This window comes from Lepidochelys kempii, chromosome 5, assembly GCF_965140265.1.
Source record: "Lepidochelys kempii isolate rLepKem1 chromosome 5, rLepKem1.hap2, whole genome shotgun sequence".
Lineage (NCBI taxonomy): Eukaryota > Metazoa > Chordata > Testudines > Cheloniidae > Lepidochelys > Lepidochelys kempii.
The window spans coordinates 80936958-80961171 of record NC_133260.1 but is presented as its reverse complement, the minus strand read 5'-3'; the positions used below and the strand labels follow the sequence as shown (position 1 = coordinate 80961171).

The 24214-nt window shown below is 42.7% G+C and overlaps 1 protein-coding gene across 1 annotated transcript in view; it reads right to left on the bottom strand.

Moving 5' to 3' along the window:
• Positions 1–4392: 4392 nt before the first annotated feature.
• The window catches only part of LMNB1 (lamin B1), a 41176-nt gene continuing 21354 nt past the window's right edge, over positions 4393–24214 (bottom strand). The window contains exons 5-11 of the mRNA XM_073344853.1: positions 19394–19519; positions 10638–10858; positions 9810–10035; positions 7093–7197; positions 6591–6710; positions 5863–5979; positions 4393–5142 (exon numbers count right to left, since the gene is read on the bottom strand). Of these exons, the coding sequence (XP_073200954.1) occupies positions 5101–5142; positions 5863–5979; positions 6591–6710; positions 7093–7197; positions 9810–10035; positions 10638–10858; positions 19394–19519 (957 nt within the window). The 3' untranslated portion in view covers positions 4393–5100. The remainder of the gene's footprint in view (positions 5143–5862; positions 5980–6590; positions 6711–7092; positions 7198–9809; positions 10036–10637; positions 10859–19393; positions 19520–24214) is intronic.

Here is a 24214-nt window from a genome sequence, read left to right as displayed (position 1 = left end):
ACTGACTCTTAAATAACAATTTAGGTTTATTTTCTCAGAATTTTTTTATACTATGCCAGATGCTTGAACAAGTCTAATTCAGACACGTTTGGATAGTTCCTTCCTTCTCCATGCAGCTGGGAGGCAAATCAAGTGGAAGCAGGAGTGAACACATAGGTATATTTGGTTTCATTAGAACTTATTAGTACTCATCCATTGTATTTAAAATGATTAAGGCTAAAGGGTTAATTAATTTGCCAAGAACAGAACAAATGCAACTTGTTTTATAGAAGTTACAGGACCAACCAATAAGAACATGCAACTCGCCTCAAGACCCACAGATCCAAAGGCTAAAAAGCACTTGAACTATATAAACCTTATTTCTGAAAAATAAAACCAGCTTCCATTTAACAGGGAAAGCTGTTCTGGTTCAAATAGGAACCTGGCTGTATTAACATAGCAATAAAATATACCAGATTTGGGCTAACATGCAATTAAATCACTGAATAGTTCCTCATATTGTGAGGTAACCTACAGCTGTCAAGAAATGGCAGCCTTGGACAGGATTTACTGTACCTGTTATGTACTGGAGAAAAAAAAAGTCTTCACACATTAGTGCAAAAGAAATCATTCATGTGTTCATGCACATCACAAGTGGAACATGTCTACAAGGCTAACTACTAGATGTTAGGAAGTCAGGGAATAAACTAAGAATGACCTTCAGAAATAGTCCTGAGAACCATAGTCAGTGCAACATTGCACAGTGCTATTAGCAGTTAATTCACTGATCAGGATCTGTCCTAAATACATCAGCTTAGGTTAACTCTCCCCTAAATCAGTGCATATGTTAAGAGACTTTAATGCAGCAACCGAAGTAGTCAAGTGGATTTTAATGCAACTTCACTCCAGGATACACAAAAAACCTCCGTGTGAGGGAGCAAGAATCTTCACTTTTCACAAAACAAAAACTGCACTTGGTATATATAAATGTGACACCTTCCCTCCAACCATTGAGCTGGTGTCAAAAACTAATTTTTATTATGGTAAGAAAGAATTTAACATTTAAAAAACAGACTGTAGCTTGCATAAATCCAAATTTACGTCCAAAGCTTAAAACGGCTATGTTTTACTTCACGATGTCTATTCAGTAAAGTGAAACAACACTTTTACAAGTCATTATAAAGCTTATAAGGCAGTGGTAAAAATCTATAGGGAACATTCTGGTAGCAAGACTCCCATCTTGTGGTAGGATGTTTCACTGTGAAGTTCAGCAGCACATAACCACAAAAGTCATTTATATTCACTAGCACTTACCCTGCTAATTTAAAGAAAAAAACCTGAATATCTTAAGTCACCATTTTTAAAATTGATATTTACCACAAATGTTGATTTACCACAGCATTCAATAAATTTGTAATGTACTCAACAAGAAGCTCTCTTTACAGAAAGATTTTCAAATACCAGCTCCTATCCATGGTTTAGCTGGAAAACAGAACTACAGTTCTGTTTATGTAAAATTCCCAGTTCCATGGGTGCAAATAGCACAGGCTCTATGAACTTGAAGCCACGGAAATTTAATTATGATTTTGGCGTTTCAAGTTCTGCAAACAGAGCACCGATGGCTACATGTGGAATATAGTCATAATACTGGCAGTACAGAATGGAATTCCACTTTAATTGACACTGAGTGGGCCTTAATTGGAATACCCTTCTAGTTTCTGCCTCCAGCTTTAAAACTGTAGATAGCAAGTATAGATGAGGAATGTAAGTGACCATTTCCTACACGGAAAGAATACGTGAAGAGAGTGTGTTCAGTTCTGAAGAAAGCCAGACAGCAGAGAGATTAATATAAACATGGATCAATTAGCCCCATTGGTCAAACACAGGAAAAGTTTTAGACAAGTTATAAGATTTAGCAAGGAATATTTAAATTTATATAGACAAACCAATTTCCAAAAATAAATAAATAAAATTAAAAAAAATACTCCAAATTGATTTTTTCAAATTTACCCAAAACTCAACCCAAACTTTGTGTTTTTTAAGAAAAAGCTTAATTGATTTTGTTTTCAGGTCACTCCTGTGCTTTCCTCATTGTGGCCAGAGTTTTAAGAAGAAATTCTTAACTGCTATGGTAAAAGTTGTTCATAGTATTTCTAAGGAGTTATGAGTATGCATATTTGTAGTGCTTTATCCAAATGAAAACTTGAGTGTTTCCCCCATTACAAATATTATGTCCATTTTTTTTTAATCGTAAGAACAGACCATGAGAACTACCAGAAATATTCAAGGCAAAGCAACTTTCAGGAACAGTTAAGGATAATGCATGCCCCAATAAAGAAGTGTTGAGTAGATGACCAAATAGAAGGACGTTTCACTCCAAATAATTCCATTGAGCACATTCATCACTGGAGGAAGATTTCAAGACAAACTGGCAAAACTTTTGACTGCCACTTGAACCTTTGAGAGTAATCACTTTTTACATGGATATCTGAAGGCCAGCTGAACCCTCTTCTCTGCATATCAAGAAACAACCAATCTGAAGTAGTTGCATGAATTATACAAGCCAAGTAACAATTTTATTAGCATAGATATTAACCTAGCCTCAATCTAGTTTAAGTATTTAACCAACTCATACCTAGTTTATGGCTCTCACTTCCAGGAGAGAGCGAACCACAGACAGAACGCTTGAATTCCAAACGCTCATTTGGACTTTCTGTAGTCTAGATCAGGGGTCGGCAACCTATGGCACGCATGCCGAAGACGGCACACAAGCTGATTTTTAATGCCACGCTGCTGCCTGCCGGGTCCCACCTGCCGGCGCCGCTCAGCCCACTGCCGAATCCAGGCCGGGATCCTGGAAGGCAGCAGCATGCCATTAAAAATCCTGCCCACCCCGGCCCACTCTTCTCTGCCCTCATCCCCCCCTCCCTGCAGGGGCAGGGTGAAGAAACTTGGTCCTGCCAGCTGCTGCTGCAGGCAGGCAAGGTTCCCCCCACCCCCCACCATGCTGGGTTCCTGCCCTTCCTCCTCTCCCTCCCTGCCACTGATCAGCTGACGGCTCTTGCAAGGGAGGGGGACAAGCAGAGCCACAGAGCGCTCGCTGCTCCAGGGAGAAGGTGGAGAAGAGGTGGGGACAGGGCCGGGGGGAAAGGGGGGGGAAAAATCAGGGCATATCCCCCCGTGACCTGCTCTGGGCAGGGAGCTGGGAGCACCCCCATGACCCTAGCCCACACCCACAACCCCAGCCCCCTGCCTTGACCCCTGCACCCCCCCACGACCCCAGCCCTGACTCCTGCACCCTCCTCACACACACCCAGCCCCCTGCCCTGACTCCTTCACCCCCCACACATACCCAGCCCCCCCCCATGCCCTGATTCCTGCGCCCTCCTCACACACCCCGAGCCCCATGCCCTGACTCCTGCACCCCCCATGTTCTCACCCCCACCTTGAGCACGAAACGGGAGCTCCTGCACCCCCCATCCCACATTCCTGCCTGCACCCCTCACACCAAATGGGAGCTGCCCAGGTAAGCATTCCACACCCAAACCTCCTGCCTCAACCCTGAGGCATTCATGCTAGCTCCTGGCCAAACCCTACACCCCAACCTGCTCCTTCACCCCCTGCCCTGTGCTCAGTGCACTCCCACCCTCAGCTCAGTGCAGCGAGAGAGAGGAAGAGAATGGGCTAGAATCAGGGAGAAGGTAGGTACCCACTCTATGTGGGCAGGGCTGGGACCCCAGGCCGGCAGCCAGGACCCTGGCTGGTAGGAGCTGGCGGAGGGAACCTCAGACTGGCCGCGGGCTGAGCCGCTCAGCCCACTGTCAGTTTGGGGTCCCGGCCGCCAGCCCCGCTCAGACTGCTGCTGGTCTGGGGTTATGGCTGCCAGCCCGGAGTTATGGCTGCCAGCCCCTGGCCAGCTGGGGTACCGGCCACAGGCCTCACTCAACCTGCTGCCGGCCTATGTGAACAGAACCCCAGGCTGGCAGCGTAATATCAGCATTTTAATTTAATTTTAAATGAAGCTTCTTAAACATTTTGAAAACCTTGTTTACTTTACATATGACAATAGTTTAGTTATATAATATATAGACTTAGAGAGAGACCTTCTAAAAAACAATAAAATGTATTACTGGTATGCGAAACCTTAAATTAAAGAGAATAAATGAAGACTCGTAACACCACTTCTGAAAGGTTGCCGACCCTGGTCTAGATAAAGGCATGAAAAAGATTCTGGCCCAGTAAATTTCTAAAAGGGTGTCTGGGCGCAGCAATAGGGAAGCTTTCAGATTGCTGAGGAGCACATATTTCAGATGCAGAGGTATCTATGATTACATTCCACATTTCACCATATCTAGCCCTTTCCCCAATGAAGAGAATTTTAGCTTTCTTCCTAAAATGTGGAGACAAGACATGTCATATTAAAACAGCTTTTTATTTGTTAATATCACATAAGAAAATTTAAGCAAGTTACACTATCTTTAAAAACACAACTAGCATGTTTAACATGAAACATCCCCCTCCCACCCTTGGTTAAGAAACTAAGTAAAGAAAAAGGTACCAATAAAACAAGTTTTTTCTGCTTCCTTCATCCTCTGATGAGTGCTTACGTGATTAGGCTTTGTTGGTTTTTTTTTTTTTAAAAAAGAAAAGCTTGTCTTTTCTATAAAAAAGTTTTGTAACTTTGATTGCGTAGTACAAAAACAAAGTCTTCAGTACAAAAGAATTCATCATCTTGTAAATGCCTTCCACTCCCCAACAGCACCTAAATATAAAGGGATCGACAGCAGATGGCTAGTCTAAATGATGTAGTCTAAAAACAAAAAAATACAACACAGTGGCATATTTCCCTTTTAACAAGAATAAAAAAAGACTGGCATAAAAAATTGAGGGGTCATTTTCAGACAGTACATAGTTCAGTGTCAACAATTCACATCTTGCAAGAGTTACAGATATGGTTTCTTTTACAAAACTTTCTTTTCGGTGACAAAGGAAATTAAGGCCATCAGACTTGCAGCTTAAAAACTCACATAAAAGAAATATAAAAATATTGTGCTTCTGCGAAGGCTCTGCTCTACAGGCAAGGATTACCATAATCTGAGGAAGCTGGTTGACTGAAGAAATTCACATGATTGCACAGCTTCTGTTAGCTGCCCTTGGGTCTCCCTGTTAGGAATAGAGAAAGTTAGCTCTGAAAAAAAAAAATCCTACAGTTGAAGATTCAGCATCTTAAAAATGCCACTTCAAACCACTAAAACATGTGATACCTGGTATAGTCTAAGCCAAAAATCAGTCATTACTACAGAGCTCTAACTCAAAATAAATTACCCTCTGTAGCCAGAGGAATGCTAGGTATCCTCTCCTGGAGGAAGGTAGTGAAAAAAAGGGAACCAGTAAAACACAAGTTTAAGGGTAATTATTATTTTGGAATGTGAAGCTAGATATTTGGTAAGTTTTGTGGAATGGGCATGAAGTACGATTAGTTTTTTCAACTGAGTACATTAAAGATATAGCTATATTTTCTTAAATTGCTAGGATTCTTTAAGGTACTAAACTGTACAGTCCCAGAAACATAGATGTGCAAGTAAAAAGTACTTCAACTACTGTTCAACAAAAATTTGAATCTATACTAATCCCATAAACAATGTTATGAGACTTGGCTTTCAACCAAAGAGTCTGGCAACTGAAAATAATATTTCCCACAGCAGCCATAACTCTCTTTATGGTAATATGTAGTATTCTGTAGCATCTTGTGCACTAACTTTACCTCTATATGGGTGTTCTGGTTATGAGCTTGGACTGATATTTTCCCAAAATTCAGTGCTCATGTGCTTGGCTTCTCATTTTTTAAATAAAAATTAGACTAATCTGCCCGTAACAAAATACCTGCTGGTGAAAAAGATCCTCTTCTTCAATTGCCTCAACTGCTTCTTCCTCAACTTCCTCCTCCTCTTCGCCTTCACGTAGAGTTGTTTTGAAGACAGTGGTTCTCTGAGCAACTTCCTACAATAAGAGTTAGGTTTTAGATAATAAAACAGTAACACTTCGTAAGTCTAGAGACCTGATGCTTCTAAACCAGGTGCCAATATTATGCCTACCCTGAAACAAAAAACCATTGCTTGTTCATCTGCGGCCTGAATAGACTTTATTCATATGCCTATACTATACACATTAGCAACACATACTAAGAAATGCGCTTTTCATATTGTTTTCTTTGTTAAGTTCCTCCAGTAGCTAAACGGACTCCTTTAGGGACTTTGGTCTAACATACGTTTTCTTTTAGACATTTCCTGCTCTAAGAATTCTCTCTCTCCCTGGAAGTCAACTGATTGTTCCTCAATAGATTAGTGTTCCCACAGTTCCAATATCTCTATAAGCAAATGCTACTGAGTTTTGGAGATTTAATTCAAGCAGAAAGTAAAAGCATTTCACCATAATGCCAGGAGGCAAGTTTACAAGACCAACCTTACTGGAAAGCCGGCCCTAAAACTATCTTCAAACATTTTTTTGAAATGCTTCATCTTTATTGGGATGCAACTTCTGTCCAGCACCTAATTTGTCAGTCCAGTAAGCAGTCTTTCAAGAAAGGTTTAACTATATCTAATCTAATTTACCTCTCCCTGAGAGTTTTTCAATGTAACTTTCACATCTTTGCCAGTGCCCCAAGAATTCTGGTTCTTCCAGATGAGGTCAGAGGGAGGGCTGGCAGTAACTCCAGCATTCGCAGCCCAGACCTGGAAGAGAAAGGAAGTCATACAGAGACCTGAACGAAATGAGTCTCAGTCACACAATACATCTGTGATTACGGCTAGTATGTGAGACAAGTGGTTAGGTGCGGAAACTTCGTGGATTTACCCCTCTTAAAAGTGGAGGCCTCTGCGCATCTGTTTTACCTGTTTAAAAAAAACCCCACTTTTGTACATGCAGACTGGACAGTTTTAATGTATATCTTCATGTACAAGTGCATGGTCAAGGCTCAAGGTGCACTTGATGCCAATAGAGATGCTAATATCTTAAGTGATCTGAAAATATGACTAAAAACTGTAAACTCATTCTATTTGTGTTTACATTGCTTTCAAATGGTTTCACATGTTTATCAAAGCTAATTTCACTTACTGTAACAGCCTGGCCTGCCTTTAGTACATATCTTGAGGTATATTTGTAACTGACAGAAGTGTCTCCTATTTTTCTGATCATCTCCCAGCCTCCCATTGGTTGATCCTATGTACAAAGGGAAAGGAATTTAAGATTAAATTTACACCAACAAGTATAATTTCCTGCAAGATAAATCGAAATCATCATAAAGCCCCCTCTCCCCCCCGACAGACAGCAAGAAAAAAAACTTTGGAGAGTTTTCTGTAATATTTGAAGTCCACATAATTACAGAGCTAAACAGACTCAGATTAGCTCTCATGTTCCAGAATGAAACATCACACCATGTGACATCTAATTTATAATTCTGATATTAAATTGGTTCAAGGGTTTATTTTTTTTTAAATGTGACATCTCTCATCACAGCTTGGGTTCGGGAAATATAGAATATGAACCCCATTACAAATATTTAGTACCTTTTAGGACTCAAACTTTTACATATGAAGTATGTCCAATCTTCTGGAAAACCAAAGACACTCCTGTCATGTTTCTGTTTCAGAACACATCTCCCTAACAGTACTCTGTGACTGCACTATTGTGACAAACACTTTTTTCATGGTTGGTGTAACATGGCTTTTTATAAGTGATGGCAAGAATAAAGAAAACACAAATATTTATGTCTCTGCAGATGGAACATTTCCAATGTTCTATGTAGAACTGAAGGTTTAATTCTGAAAAAAACTTCTTTCTGAACACAGAAATAAACTTCCAAATGTGAGTGCAATGCAGTCTTGAGTCTGAAGATACTAAGACATATGAGGCAGCCCTATTTATCTTATTGAGGTTTAGGGTTGATAATCAAGTAGTCATTGTGACAAAGTGGGATATATCTGTACCAAATTATGAAGTCTACTTCGTATTGTATTCTATTCGTATTGTATTCTACGTATTCTATTCATATTGAACTGCACACTTTGTATTGCACTGCATTCCAGAGAGTGCCCTGCTCTGGAAAGATGCTGGACACCTTCTTGAAGGACTATCTGCGGATATCCACTCGGAATGACAACCAGAGGCCCACCACTATGAAACAATGGATTTCTTACACACTGACCTGCAGGAGGGGCTGGAGCATCCCAGTGGAACACATGGAAAGGGGACAGAGGCAACCTACTTGAGGGTGAGGTTCTACTCTATACAGGGTAAGGACTTGCAGGAGAGAGAGTACAAGAGGGACTCTGCCCAGCTTTAAACTCTGACAAACCTTGGACTTTCAGAAGGGTGACGACAAACACCGGGGTGGGGGGGAGGAGGAAGGAGCATCAGGACTTTTGCTGTTCACTTTGAGTAAAGTTTGTGGTTAATAAATTGGTTTTTAAGTCAGTTTTCTTTGCTGTCCTACCACACTGTTCTGAAACAAATTAGAAGCCAGCTACACCCACAGCTTAGGCGGAGTTCTGAAGGGGGCTTCAAAAGTCTCAAACTCTGCTTTTGGGTTCTAGAACAGCTGGGCAGAGAGGTGCTCTATGTCCCAAGAAAGGGCTTCAGACAAGAGGTCTGAGCCTGGGAGCATGCCCTACACATACCCAGACCTAGAAAGTGACCAGATGCTCCCCAGAGCTAGGTGACTTGAAAGCACATGGGACTTAGCAAATGGAGAAAGGGACACTGGGTCAGACTGCAACAATTAGGGTTTGAAGTTTGTAGTTTCTCTCTTTTGCAGATTAGTACTATGCTTTACTATAGCTCCTTCTAGAGGAGCTCAGAGCTCTTTTTAAAAAAAATTAATGTATTTTATCTGATCACACCTTTGAAGGAGAAAAGGGATATCTTCATGTAATATATGAAAAAGTGAAGGGACAAGTGTTGTCTATATTTGAAACTTCTATCCATTGCTGGCATCAGGCGCCAGTGCTGGATGCACGTAAACTCATTCTGAACGCAGTTTAGCTGCAAACAGTCACAGACAAACCACACTCAGCACCATTTTGGCAACTGTGGTCAAGGAGAGAAAGCATGGTCTTGTAGACATGGCCTTCAGTTTCCAGCTGACACAGACTTTCTGCACAACCATGAGCATGCCTCATCTACAGTGTGGATGTGACATGATTTCAATCATTTGTGGCTAGCCAGTGTAGCTAAATCAGCACAAGCCTCGCATATTGACAGGACAAGGCACTGTATGGTGTGACTTACACTGGTGCCATTTACCCCAGTTCTAAGCAGCAGTAAACTCCACTGGTGCAAATAAGTGGTTTTGGACATGTAAGTTAGGGTTTTGCAATGAAAGCTGGATACTAGATGAGTGCAACTGAGGCAAATGCCTACACAGACAGCACCTTGAACTGTGTATCTCAGTTCCCACATCTGTAATTTAAGACTATTTTCTTTTTGCTGCCTTTTGCCTTGTCATTTTAGATAGCAAGGTCTTTGCGGCAAGGACCGTCTCTTACTACATGTATGCTCAGTGCCTAGAAATGCGACTATTATCTTACGTGATTAAGTGTTTAGGAATCTCAGTTGTACGCATTATCAGAAAGAAAATACCTCCAATGCCAGAATGTTGGGTAAGAGGTCATGCTGGATCATTAATTTAATACCGAATCCTAGAGCCATTTGCTTTCTACAGCACTCCTGGGTTCAGGCACATGATACAAAGCCTGAAAGACAAATGCAGCCTGAGGCTGTCTTCTTGCAATCAGTATATCACAAAGTGATGGCACATCATTTTGTTTTCAAACCTGCTCAGAAGCGTTCTTCAAGCGGATGAATTTCCCATCCACGTCTATCTCCTCAATACAAACATTTCCAGTAGCAGAAGCTGAATGGGAGATGCTGACACTACTGCTGGCTTCAGATTCTTCCACATCAATTCTCTTCCTCTTTCCTCTGGTTGTGCGCATGCTACGACTTGATGATGCCCGAGAGACTGTCACCCGAGAAGATGGGCTGGGAGATAGTTTCAACCTGGATTTGAGGAAGGAAACACATATGTGGCACATCAAGTATTTCAGTGCTCTCTTACATAGCACATAATTTTCATTTCCTTATGGCTGGGTTGACAAAAGAAGCTGCCACTGCAAGCACCACAGTACACTTGTCATATCTGGCTCCCCAAGAGTTTGCATACTATTCCACTTAAGTCAGACTAACAAAATAAGCAATACTTGCACCTTACCTTTTTTTTTTAGGCTTCCTCACCTCCATATTTTAAAACTGCTAATACTAAGGATTTTCTCCCTTTACAGGTGTACTGTTAAAGGTTGCTGAAAAAAGTAAGGCTTTGCATAAATGCCCTGCAGATTTGCTCATCTCTTCTTACCACATCTTGCCTTTAAATTATTTATTATTAACACCTATTAGCTTTTGAGAATATTAATATGAAAAGCTCCACACCTTACAGGGGGCTATATAGGGCCTCTTATTTTTGAAAGGTAAATATGGACATGTATAGTAAAAGACCCTGAAGTGTTTAATCAAAGTCTCCCAACAAAAGAGCTTTCTCTTGAGGTTTATTGATCTGTCTTTCAAAAGACACCAACAATATTCAATGGAACATCATTTCTTACCTCTCTTCTTCACCCTCCAGCAATTTCCTATATGCATTGATTTCCATATCCAGAGCCAATTTCACATCCAGAAGTTGTTCATAGTCATTCAACTGTTGCTGCATCTGATCTCTTATCTCAGCCATTTCTCTTTCTTTGTCAGAAAGCATCCTGCGATAGTTGTCCCTTTCCTTAGCCAGTGTGTCCTCCAGCTCCTGCATCTTATCCAGCCATGCCCTAGACTAGAACAAAACATAAAAAGAAGTTAGCGTCTACCCAGGGAAAACATTCACTTCTTGAGGGTGTCAAGAAACCTAGATTTTGGAAGTTAGGTTAGACAGTGTTTTACCTTCACTGAATCCCAACCCACCCCTCTCCAATTTCCTGTCCTACAAAAAACTTTTGAAGAGTACACATTTGCACCTGCTGTACATATGCAATTGTCTATACAGTACTTGGGCATGCAAGTGATAGAAATCTGCTCTTGATTTTTCAAGAAGAGAAATTAAATTGTGGCTTTTTAAATCATTCAGAGATTAGTTGAATTTTGCAAGTTGGAAAACATCTGGACCACACATGTACCCAGCATCAAATACTCACTTCATTCCTATAAGTTGAGTAATGAAGGTTCAAGAAGATGAAGAGTCACAGTGAAAAAGACTGGGACTTTAAAGTTATGCTTAGGACTCCAATAGCCATTTTAAATAAGATTTAAAGCCATTATTGTATTCCTAATATTCTGTACAAGTGTCAAATTAGTAGACATCTGGAGTTACTCTTCAAAGAATTGCTAATCTAACCTTTATGTTTCATTCTACCCCCAGCTCCTCCCCAACCCCATCCCTCAAAACCACAAAGAATATCATTTGCAAGCACAAGTTTGAATGTTCAGGGGTCCCCAAGAACTGGCAACACAGATTAGAACTTTGGCTGTAAAAGGACAACTATTGCTTCTTATTTCACAGAAGGTGCATTTGAGAGTGAGCAAAGGACAAGGGCATGGGAAGAATGCCTACCACAATTTTCTTTCACATTACATGCTAAGAACTTCATGCACATATAAAACTTTCCAACATGTTGCCAGAATTCCAACAATATTGCTATGAAAACAGCTATGAGCTGGAAAAGCAGTCTGGTTATTGCCACATGATATCATCTAACGTGCTTTAGAATGTATCCTTCTGGGATGAAATCTGAAGTGTTTCCTAGAAAAAGGATTCTTTCATTAACAGCCTGGCAATAACAGATAGTAAGAGCATTGTTATCCAGCATCTCAGTTTATTTAAATAATCCAAAAAAGGAGCAATTCTACTCTGAACAGTGACTAAGTGGTATCATGGAATTTCTTCTATGTACCTTAACATCTTCCAAATTAAGTCTGTTCCATTTATAGGTATTAAAAACCTAGCTGCCATCCTTGACAAATCAGCCTGGAATCTGAAACACAAAACTGGATTTTTTCCAGCTCATGCTGGAAAAAATGATGAGAACTCGACAATTCTGTTGATGCACAAGCCAGAAAAGAATCCAGATTACTCTCTCAAATCACGTCGACATTAAACGCTCAATTTCCCATTGTAATTGCATGGATTCAGCTGCACTAATACTAATAGTTAAGGGAACAGTAGTGTAGCCCAGCTGCTGGCAATATGCCACTATCTGGCCTAGATCTGCTCTGAGTAGCTCATACAATATGGCAGAAACACACCACTGGGCAGGCCACATGAGTAGGCTCATCACTTCTTAAAGTGACTGAACTGCATTGATGCCAATGCAATGTTGGGACACTGGAAGAAAAAAAAAAACACACACAAGCATAGTCACTACCCCAAATCTGCATTTGGCTCTGCAGGAAAGAAAGGCGGGGGGGGGGGGAATAAGCATTAAAGACTTATTTTAGTGAGTGCAGTGAGTAGATATTATTATACATATTCAACTGATCTGCTCTTAAGATTTTTTTTTTTCTTTTTTAAACAGATTCTTTTCAGAGCAGCTTCTCCCTTTAAAGAAGGCTGAAAGACTTGTAGGGTTTTTTTTTTTTGGAATTTATTAATTGCATTATTGCACCAATGCTAAGTTAGGCAATGTCACTATGGGGCGGGCAGGAGGGAGGAGAGAAAAGGCTCATACTGTACTGAAGTTTGATTTCAGGGAAGTCCTCGTGGCTCATTAGTTCCAGTCAGCCACAATAGCGTGCCTGCAGGTTTCCCCATTACAACAACATCAGCTGCACACAATACAAAGACACAACCAAATCTAAGGCTGTCATCTTTCCAAATATCTTTATAAACATGAAAAGGTGGCATGGTGCTTAAGACACAGGACTAGGAGTTAGAAGTTTTGTGGCAAAGCACGGAATACGTTTCCTGTGCAAGTCAATTAACTTCTGTACTTCAGTGTCCTCATCTTTAAAATAAAGACAACCCCACCTACTTAACAGGAAAAGTTGTAAAGCTATATTCATTAGTGTTTGTAAAGCTCGTTGAGTGCCTCAAAAAGACAAGTGCAAATTAGCATTATAGACTGTACACGTTTTCTGACTCTACAGGAATAAGTCCAGTGAATCACCAAGGAAACAATCCATTTGCCCTGTCCCACACTACACACCCCCACTCATTCCCCCCAAGAGGATGGATACTCAATATCTCCTCCTTCCACACCTGCCAGACTGTCCAAGAGTGACATAAGGCCAATGCCACACCAAAAAGATGCAAATACAAACAAAGGAATCCCCGAACAATGCTGAGATACAAATGGCCCCAACAGACCCAGACGTCTCTAAAAAAAGAGGGGACGTAGATAGAATTGGAAGGAAGTGACAGGTGTGGCCAAGCATACACTATGTCCTAAAGATGGCCACATTTTGCCCACCTACCTTGCATGGGCATTCCTTTTGATGGAAATCTGGATGGTTCAGCAGAACTCTCATGCATCTGCGACAGTTTTAAACTACATTAATACAAAAAAGTCTATCCTACCCAATCAACTATTGTTAGGGTGTTCATTGCAGACAATTCACTAAAGATCTCAATCAAAAACCTTTGAAGGGATCTTTGTCAGCAACAGCCATAGAAAACTTTAAAATGAAGCAGGGTTTCCATTGAGTGGTGTAGCTAGAACCACTGCTAGTAGTCTGGTACGATAAGAAGCATGCTGCCAGGTGCTACCTTCCAGAGGACAAATACTAATCACTTTTATATATGAAGAGTACCATGAAATTTTTAATACAACAGTAAGCATAATCAGCAGCTTTATGGCCAAATTCTAATTTGGGGAAATTCAGTTTATTGGTTGCAAATTCCCATTCCCCTCCACTTCCATTGTTTATTAGGGAAAGTATTTAACTTCTTGTCCTATCCCATAGTGTGATACATCTGGGTAACAAGGAACTTGTGTGTTCTATACTCAAACCTTGTCACCAACTCCAGCTTAAGTCTACAGGAGTTTTGCACATGGAATGGAGCATAGACTACACAAGCAATTATAGTAAGAATCCATGTGATGTTTGTGAAATGCCATACAATTCTTCCAAATAAAAGGCACTGATAAGATAGGGGATAGAGGACATGGACATTGCCTACTGCCCACATTTTAACAAGACACACAATCTGGAGGTCGTGGCAGAGTCTCAATTGCTTCTGTATTAAATCAACAATAGTGATATTGGATATGGATAGAGACCTCTTTAATGAAATAAATACTACTGGGAATTGAGATATTATGGAAGATTAACTCTCTAGATACAGATTGGAGAACAAGCGCTACTAATAATAGTAGGGCCCAGATTTTCCTGGATATGATAGGTGAGATTTCTTCACCAAATATAGTCACTGAATCAAGAAGAGATGATGCTATTTTAGATTTGGTATTGGTAAGTAGTCAGGACCTCATAGAACTGGTTGCAGGAGACACCCTGGCTTTAAGTGATCATGAGCTAATTCAGTTTAAACTAAATGGAAGAATAAACAAAAATAGATCTGCAACAAGGGTCCTTGATTTCAAAAGGGATAACTTTAAAAAATTAAGGAATTACTTAAGGAAGTGGACTAAACTGAAGAACTCAAGAAACTGAATGTGGAGGCATCAAAGTAATTCTCAATTAAAGTTGCAGAAATTATCTTAAACCTGAATCCCAAGTAAGGGGAAAAAATTCGTAGGGAAGAGTTGCAGATCAAGCTGGATGAGCAAACATCTCAAACAGGTGATTAAGGGAAAGCAGAATGCCTACAAGGAATAGAACACGGGATGGATAAGCAAGGAAAGCTAACTTTTGGAGGTCAGAAAGTCTAGAGATCAACTGAGAACTGCCAAAACCCAAGCAGAGATGGACCTTGCAAAGGGCACTAAAATCAATAGTAAAAGGTTCTATAGCCATATAAATAAGAAAACAAGGACAGAAGAAGTGCGACCACTAAGCACTGATGATGGGGTGGAGATTAAAGATAATCTAGTCATGGATCAACACCTAAACACACAAATACTTTGCCTCCTGTTTTTAATAAAGCAAAGTGATTAATGGGAACAAGGATATGGCAGGAGAAATCATCACAACGGAGGCAGAAGTGAAACTTAAACAGCTTCATGGGGCTAAATCAGGGAACCTGGATCATCTCCATCCAAGAATATTAAAGAAAATGGCACATTAAATTGCAAGCGCAATAATAAGGATTTTTAATGAACCTGTAAACTCAGGGGTCATACCCCACGATGGTAGAACTGCTAATTGGTTCCTATTTTTAAGGCAGGAAAAAGGGTGATCCGGGAAACTACAGGCCTGTTAGTTTGACCTCAATTGTATGCAAGGTCTTGGAACAGATTTTGAAAGAGAAAGCAGTTCCGGACACAGGGGTAAATGGTAACTGGGATAAAAATTGTAGGTTCTGTAGTCTGCAAAGTACAAGAGGTCAGTCTAGATGATCACGATGATCCCTTCTGGCCTTAAAGTTTATGAATAGCCACATATGCTTTCTTCCATCTTTGGCAAAGTTAAACTTTCCTTTCAGAAGTAAAAACTTTGCTTGTTAACAATGCCCCTGATAGTTTCAGTCTGGATTACGTAACCGAGTAGATGAGGCTCTCCTGGAAAGACCAACCTTCAGCTAATGCAGAAGGCAGAGAAAGAGGTGAAGGCCACTCTGGATCCAGACCTGGGAATTCCCTGTTCCCTCCTGTCCAGAGAAGAGAGCGTGATCAACAAATAAATGCAATTTTCGGAGCACAGGTTTCACCCTGCTGCCTGTGTGCTGGGCTATAAGGGCTTCACCTCAGGGAGAAGTTACTGGGAAGCGGAGGTGGGGAATAAACCTTTTTGGGTTTCGGACATTGCCAAAGAGCGTGTGATACAAAAGGGAGTGATAAGCCGTACACCCGAGGAGGGGATCTGGGCTTTGCAGAGTACAGGGAATAAGTACCCTGCCCTCACTTCCCCTAAGACTGCTCTGGCCCTACCTCAAAGCCCCAGTAACACTGGGGTTTATCTGGATTACGAAGGGGAGAATGTTGCATTTTATGACATTACATCCTCTGGCAGAGAGCCGATCTTTACTTTCACATCCTTTTTCACTGGGAAGATCATCCCCTTCTTTGGGAGCCGGCGTGTAGAATATCCGAATCTATTCAGTTGTGATCCCTGGAATGAATACTATTAAGACCTGCGACAGAGGAATCACTCAATATGAGATATCTAATGTAGAGCAAAGAGATGGGAAATATATAAATTATAGCTGTCACACTTTGCCATTCTAATCACAGACTTGCCAGCCCCAAGCATTCAAAAACAGCGTGTCAGGCCCCTAAAATCAGGGGATTGATTTAAAAAAATCTTTTTTAATATTGAGCTATTTTTTCTGGTTTCTGTATGTACTTGGCTTCCCGTTTTCAAGCTCTTTTATGCAAATGTGAAGGCTAGAAACTTATCTGTAATTTAACCTGAGCTTCCCTTGGAATCTATCCCCACCAGCAGCTGAGACGTAAAGAAAAACACCGAGTGCTGCAAGACTCACAATAAAATGGTGAGGGAGAACAAGACTGGCTTGCTCAGCATTATGCTGGTGAATGGAGTTTCTCGACCCTCTTCCATGCTTGTCTCTCTAACTCTGTGATCCTCCAGACACACCCGAACTGGCCAACCCAGAGCCACTCCCAGGGTCACAGCAGAGCCTGCCTGTCTTCGGGCAGGTCTACACTTACAATGCGGCAGTGGCACAGATGCAGCAGGGCAGCTGCGCCCTGTAGCACTTAAGTGAAGACGCTGGTACGCCAACGGGAGAGCTTCTCCCATCAGTGTAGTTAATCCACCTCTGCAAGAGGCGGTGGCTATGTCAATGTGAGAAGCTGTCCCGCCGACATATTGCTGTCTATCTGGGGAGTTCAGTAAATTCTGACTCACTTCAGGTCATCCATCAAAGTCCTCTGCTCTTTACTTATGAATATAAAAACCATACTGGTATTTCCCCCTCCCTCCAACTCCCCAGCTCAATGCTCCCATTTTGCTCTGTTTAGTTATTTGGATGCTGTAGATTCAGATGAGTAAATTCACAGAATAAAGTTTATTTCTATCATCTGGTCTTGGACTTTGTCACAAGGGTACTAGATCTGTATGGCTCTGCCCTGAAAGGCTAGACAGACCCACGAGCAAGCGCCTTGAGGGGGCTTGAAGAAAAGCAGCAGGCTAGCTCTAAGCGAAAGCTCTAAAGGCAAAGCTTGAGGAATGAGTAAATAAAATGAAAGCATCAAGTGATGCCTTCCCCGGCAACACTATCCTCCTTCCGAAAGAAATCTGTTAGCAACCTTCAGGTGCCAGGGAACAGAGAGAAATTTGCACTAAGGTAGCCAGCTCATATCATCAACTGCAGTACTATGGGCTAGCACCTCACTGCACCATGGTGTTGCAGCAGCATTTCTTTCCCAAATCAAGTTATCCCTTTTTCTTTAAATTCACATTGACAGTCTGAGTGGTTAGAAACCTGTTACACCCGCCGAGGGCACAGGGTAGGGTCAGGGGTACAAATCTGGAGTCATTTGGTCAAGGGGTGCGTGAGATACAGCCCCTCCCAACACAAGCTGTTTTTAAAACACTGTGAACTAGGTGTGGAATACCAGCAAAATCCTGTCCATGGCAGTTGAGCATATGAGGACTTCAATAGCTCAGTCACACGTTAGAGGTTTATCACAGGAATGGGTGGGTGAGATTCTGTGGCCTGTGTTGTGCAGGAGGTCAGACTAGATGATCATAATGGTCCCTTCTAACCTTAAAGTCTACAAGTCCATAATGCATGGTTTACTCAGTCGTGTGTGTCACATACAACCCCTCTGCATATACAACCCCTCTGCTCAATAGGCTACTCTGATTTCCAGTATGTTTAATTCAAGATTCTGTGCCATAAAGCTCATGAATTCTAGTTATTTTAGGGTCTGCTTATATTCTCACATTTCATCCCAACAAACAAGATGATCAACAGCTTCTAGAATTCTAGATGTGAGAGGATGTTCTTGATGGAGGGAACTCAAATCATGAACTCTTTCCCTGCTGGTTCAAGAGAAGTTGACGATTTGAAGGTTATAGTGCAAGGCCTGTTAGATACTCAACCTTTTGCCTTAAATGGTGCTTCAAAGTATGTGCTGGTAGGAGAGCAAGGTGAGTTTCTTTCCTAGGGAGTTGACAAAATTCTCTTTGTTGAAGACATAATATTTATGTAGTGTAAATAGTACAGAGTTACCAAGCAAGAGTAGGTCTCAATTGTTTAAGGCCTCAAATCCTGTTTATATAGAATAACTATTTGCTTAATATTGTTTCACCTACCTTGAAAACAGAAACTTAATAAATGTTTTTCTTCTGTGTTTGTAGAGTGCCTAGCACAGTGGGGTCCTGGTTCATGACTAGGGCTCCTAGGCTCTACAGTAATACAAATAAGAGCTTTTTTGGTTTCACTGTCACTTTCTTAAGAACCTCACTTCAAATGTTATTTTGTAGTTTCTTATAGTAACATACCATAATACATGCACCTCTCCCAACTGACTACTGAATCGAGTTTGATGTCTCAATCCTTATCTTCAAAACATTTAAAGGCCTGGGCCCACAGTATCTAAAAGTTCCGTTAAAGCTCTGGAATGAAAACCTGGATCAAACAACTTTGCTCCTCTGGCACAATAGAAATGCATACAATAAAGGTAAAGCTCATCTATCAGGAGACTGAACTTTCTCAGGGGCCAGCCGAAGACTGTGAAATGAATTCAGACAGGAACCAAGGATCACCACAACCCTCACCACTTCTACTCCGAGTGCAATATGCATTTATTTGACTTTTTTTTTTTAAACATACAGACAGCAGTGTGTGTGTGTGAATATAAAATAAAGTTCATAGAACATACTCTACATACGCTTGGAAGATGATGAGAGAACATATGTGACAAATACCACATTGCTTAATGCCCACCTGCTCAGATATTACGGTGATGAGTGCAGAAGAACCCATAGAGCACAGACGACAAACAGTACAATGGGGTAGAGACATGAGATGAAAATAAAACCTTGTCATTCTTGAAGTGGAAAAACATCTCTCAAGAAAACACTATACCAGGGCCCTGCCCATTTCTAAGTCAAATACCACAGAACCTGCATTAGTTAAAACCTGTTTTTTTTTTTTTTTTTTGCTTGTAATGATCAAAACTGCAGACTGAGCAAAACAGAAACTACTTTACAAGTCATTAAACGCACTCGCGGTTTTAAATCCAGTTCTATTACAGGGACTAGGTCTAAATCCCAGGTGATTTATTACCTCTTTTTGTAGGCTTGAAAGCTGGGAGGAGAGGCTTTCAATCCGCATGCGACTTTCTGTCAGTTCTTCTCTTACTGTATTGGCTGCAGAACTACTCATCTCAGAGGAGAGTCTGGCGTTCTCAAGCTATAACAAAGCAAATTGCACATCAGTCTCAAAAGACTTGCTACTAAATAAGCAAGCAAGCATTGGTCCCTAAAGAAATTTCATGTTGTATTATCAATAAACCACAAAGTTCCTGTCTGCAATACAGGAAAAGCATCATGCTGCCTGTTTTGTAATCGTAATTGAGCAAGTGTAGTGCTCAGTTACAGTGCTGGATTCACTTTCCTGGGAGTCAAAATCTGGTTGAATGCTAGGAACCAACAGCAGTACAAGCTTCCCCCACTCACCCCGTCAACATGTCCCAAATTAGAACTGCAAACGTCTTCATCCAGAGGCAAATTTAGATGTCAAGCCTTTCATTCTTTGGCCCTAAGACTGCCAAACAAGGGCTCCTATTGTGGTGCAGGCACTTGACCAAGATCACCAACAAAAGTTACTAGTGTTACTTTTTCAATCACTATATTGGGATGTCCCAAATCAAAAGACTTTATAGCACACTACCAGTCCCTTGAGCAATCACATTCCTTCTCTTTACAACCGCCACCACCTTCCTTAAGTAATTTGCTATTTAAAAAAATATATTGGCAACCGTGGAAATTAATTTTTTCAAAAGAAGAGAACACAGTGCCACAGACAGCTTAGGCAGCACTATAAATACAACTTAAAAAAAAAACAAAAAAATCTCAAATATGGTCAAAAGTACTGACTAAAATAGAACAGCACACACAGAAGTTTGAGGAAAAAACCTAAAGTTCATTAAGCGGTTTTAGGCTAGTAAAAATAGATCTAGTCCCTAAATTTTGGGCTAGACTTTAAAGGAGGATACCATTCCAAAATTCAATTCAAGTTTTTCAGGGAAGATTAATCTGACCATAACTATCAGTAGCAATTTACTCTAACTACACTATGCAATTTATTCTTTTATCAGTGCACATGAGTTTTACCTACCATGAAATCCATGAACATGAAAAAGCAAGCTGAAGGGAGTTTAAACTGACAGGAGTATGTTCACAGAAATGCTGAATCATCCAGGCACAGGAAGGAACAAACAAAAACTTATCTACTTTTCCATAACTGTTGTTCGAGATGCGTTGCTCATGTCCATTCCATTCTAGGTGTGTGCGTGCCCACGTGCACAGTCAGAGATTTCTGCCTTAGTGGTATCTGTAGGGTTGGCTGTGGCGCCCCCTTGAGTGTCACGCTCATGTGCTGATATATTAGATACCGCAGACCCTATGCCCTCTCCGCTCCTTCTTGCTGGCAACTCCAACAGAGGAATAGGAGAGCAGGTAATGGAATGGCCATGAGCAACACATCATCTCGAACAGTTATAAAAACTTAGGTAACCGTTTTTTATTCTTTGAGTGCTTGCCTGGAGTTCATAGTCTAACGGCTTGCAACTGCTCTACCAAAACCAGTATTGTCCTGGGCCAGCTGGGTAAGCGCATAATGGGACTTGAACATCTGTACAGACGACCAGATGGTCACCCTACAGATGTCCTGGATAGACATTTGGGCTAGGAAAGCTGCCGAAGAGGCTTGCGCCCCAGTTGAGTGGGCGGTTAGAATCGCCGGAGGGGGCACCTTTGCCTGATCGTAGCAGCAGCGAATGCAGGCAGTGCTCCAAGAGGAAATTCTTTGAGCTGACACTGTACAACCTTTCATCCTCTAGGCCAACGCGACAAACAATTGCATCGACTTGCGGAATCGCCTGGTCCTCTCAACATAGAAGACTAGCACTCTCTTGACATCTAGGGAATGCAACCTATGCTCCTCCTCCGACCTATGCAGCTTTGGAAAATAGACAGGTAAGTAAATGTCCTGGCCCATATGAAACTGAGACCCAGCCTTGGGCAGAAAAGCAGGGTGTGGTCGCAACTGGACTTTATAAAAGATCATATAGGGCGGTTCCAAGGAAGCGCCCTAATCTCAGTGACCCGGCAGACAGATGTTATTGCAACCAAGAACCATGACCTTTCAGGAAATGAGGAGAGCAGAAAGCCAGAGGCTCAAAATGGGGTCTCGTGAGCCGTGACAGCACAAGATTCAGGTCCCACAGAGGAACGGGATCCCTGACATGTGAGTAGAGACATTCAAGGCCCTTCAGGAACCTACCAGTCATGTCCTGGGCGAAAACCGACCTACCCTTGAGTGGTGGATGAAAGGCTGAGAAAGCAGCCAAGTGGACCTTGGTAGATGAAATGGACATGCCTTGGAGCTTGAGATGCAGAAGGTAGTCCAGGATTAACTGCAGCAAGGCCCGCTTGGGGTCGAATGCCTTTATCCGAGATCCAACAAGCGAATTGCTTCCATTTGGCCAGGCAGGTCGCTCTGGTGAAGAGCTTTCTGCTACTCAACAGGACTTGTTGGACACCAGCCGACCATTCCTGCTCCTCCGCATTTAACCATGTGGCAGCCAAGACATCAGGAGCAGCGCCACCAGGTTTAGATGCAGAAGACTGCCATGATTTTGGGACAGCAGGTTCGGCCTGAGCAGTAGCTGTAATGGAGCAGCCACTGAGAGGCCCAGAAGCGTGCTGAACCAGTGCTGGCGCAGCCAAGCCAGTACTATGAGGATCACCTTCGCCCTGTCCTGTTTGATCTTCATGAAGACCCTGTGAATCAACAGCATTGGGTGGGAAGCCGTACAACAAAGCCGCCGTCTACGGGGGCAGAAAAGGGTCCAAAAGGGAGCCTCTATCGATCCCCTGAATGGAGCAGGAAACATGTAATTTCCTGTTCTGCCTAGACATGAACAGGTCTACCTGGGGAGTCCCCCACCTCTGGAAGATGATGCTGACCACTTCCAGATGAAGAGACCACTCATGGCGAGACCAGAAGATCCTACTGAGGCAATCTGCCAAAGCGTTCCTGGCCCCAGGGAGGTGTGCCACAATGAGATGGATGTCATGTTGTACACAAGTCCCAGAGCCTGAGGGCTTCTTGGCAAAGGGCAGATAATCTGGCTCCGCCTTGCTTGCTGATATAGAACATAGCTGCTGCATTATCCGTCAGGACCTGGACCACCTTGCTTCTTATGTTAGGTAGGAAGGGATGGCAGGACAAGCGAACCGCTCTGGCTCCCTGACGTTGATGTGCAGGGAGCAATCCTGACTTGACCAACGACCTTGTGCTGAGATTGCCCAGGTGGACTCCCCACCCCTGGTCCGAAGTATTGGAGATTAGGGTCACTGATGGGGAAGGAAACGCAAAGGGAACTTCCTCCAACAACTATCCAGGATTCTGCCACCTGGTGAGTGACAACCGTACGTGGTCCAGGACCTTGATCACACAGTCCACGCTGTGTCTGTTGGGTACGTAGACAGACGCCAGCCATGCCAGCAGGGGCCTGAGGTGGAGCCACATGTGCCGAACCACATAAGTGCAGGGCGCCATCTGACCCAAAAACTGCAGACACAGGTGAGCGGTGGTGAGAGGGTGGGCTTGCATGCATGAGATGAGGTCCACCCTGGCTTGGAAACGAGCCTCGGGGAAGGAAGGCTCTGGCTGGAGTCGAGGACCACTCCAATGAACTGTATGTGTTGCACTGGAATTAAGATAGACTTTTCCTCGTTTATTAACAGCCTCAGGTCACAACAGGTGGAGCAAACCAGACTGAGATGCTGCTGCACCTGATCCTGGGACTGGTCCTTTATTAGCCAGTCATCAAGGTTCGAGTAAATTTGAATGCCCCGGCACCTCAGGTAAGCGACCACTAGCACTACACACTTTGTGAATACTCTTGGGGCTGACAAGAGACCAAAGGGCAGAGCTGTGAATTGGAAATGGCGCTGGCCCAGCACAAAATGGAGGAAGCACCTGTGCCCTGGGAAAATGGAAATACGCGTCCTTCAAGTCGAGGGCAGCGTACCAGTCTCCCGGATCCAGGGAGCCGATGATTGAGACCATGGGAGACCACGCGGAACTTCAATTTCTTGAGAGGACTTGTTAAGACAACACAGGTCCAAAATGAGTCTGAGGCCCATGTTTGCTTTTGGGATTAGGAAGTAATGGGAGAACCACCCTTTTCCTTCCATGTCCCAAGGGACCCCCTCCACTGCCCCCAGATGCAGGAGGTTCTCGACCTCTTGGAGAGAAGTTGCTTGTGAGATGGGTCCCTGAAGGGGGTCGAAGGGAGGGTCAGCCACGAACTGCAGGGTGCAACCTGAAGATATTGTATTGAGCACCCAATGGTCTGAGATCAGCCATGACCAGGCCGACCAGAAGGGGCACAGACAGTTGAAGAAAGAGCGGGAGGGTGGATCTTGGGAAGTGACTGGGGCACCACCCTCGAGCAAATCCTCAAAATGCCTTTTTCCTGGCCTCCTTGGTTCCTGGAAGGGCCAGGCTGAGTCGACGAACAGGAAGACAGGTGTCGCCGCTCAGGCCATTGGTCTCTATCCTTTCTACTGTAGGTTCTCAGCCAGGGAGTCCCGCAAGACCTAGACTACGGAGGCGGAGGAGGCAGAAGATGGAACAGCTGCCTGGCCTGCTGAGGAGTATTAAGGCCCAAGGAGCAGAGGGTGGCATGGGAGTCTTTACAGCTGTAAAGCTTTGTGTGAGAGAGGCTGGAGAAGAGCCCTGCCCCCTCGAACAGGAGATCCTGAATGGTGGCCTGCATCTCCAGGGATAACCCAGAGGACTGCAACCAGGAGCTGCGCCTCACGACCACCACAGAGGCAACCACCCTGGTTATCGAATCCGTAGCATCCCAGA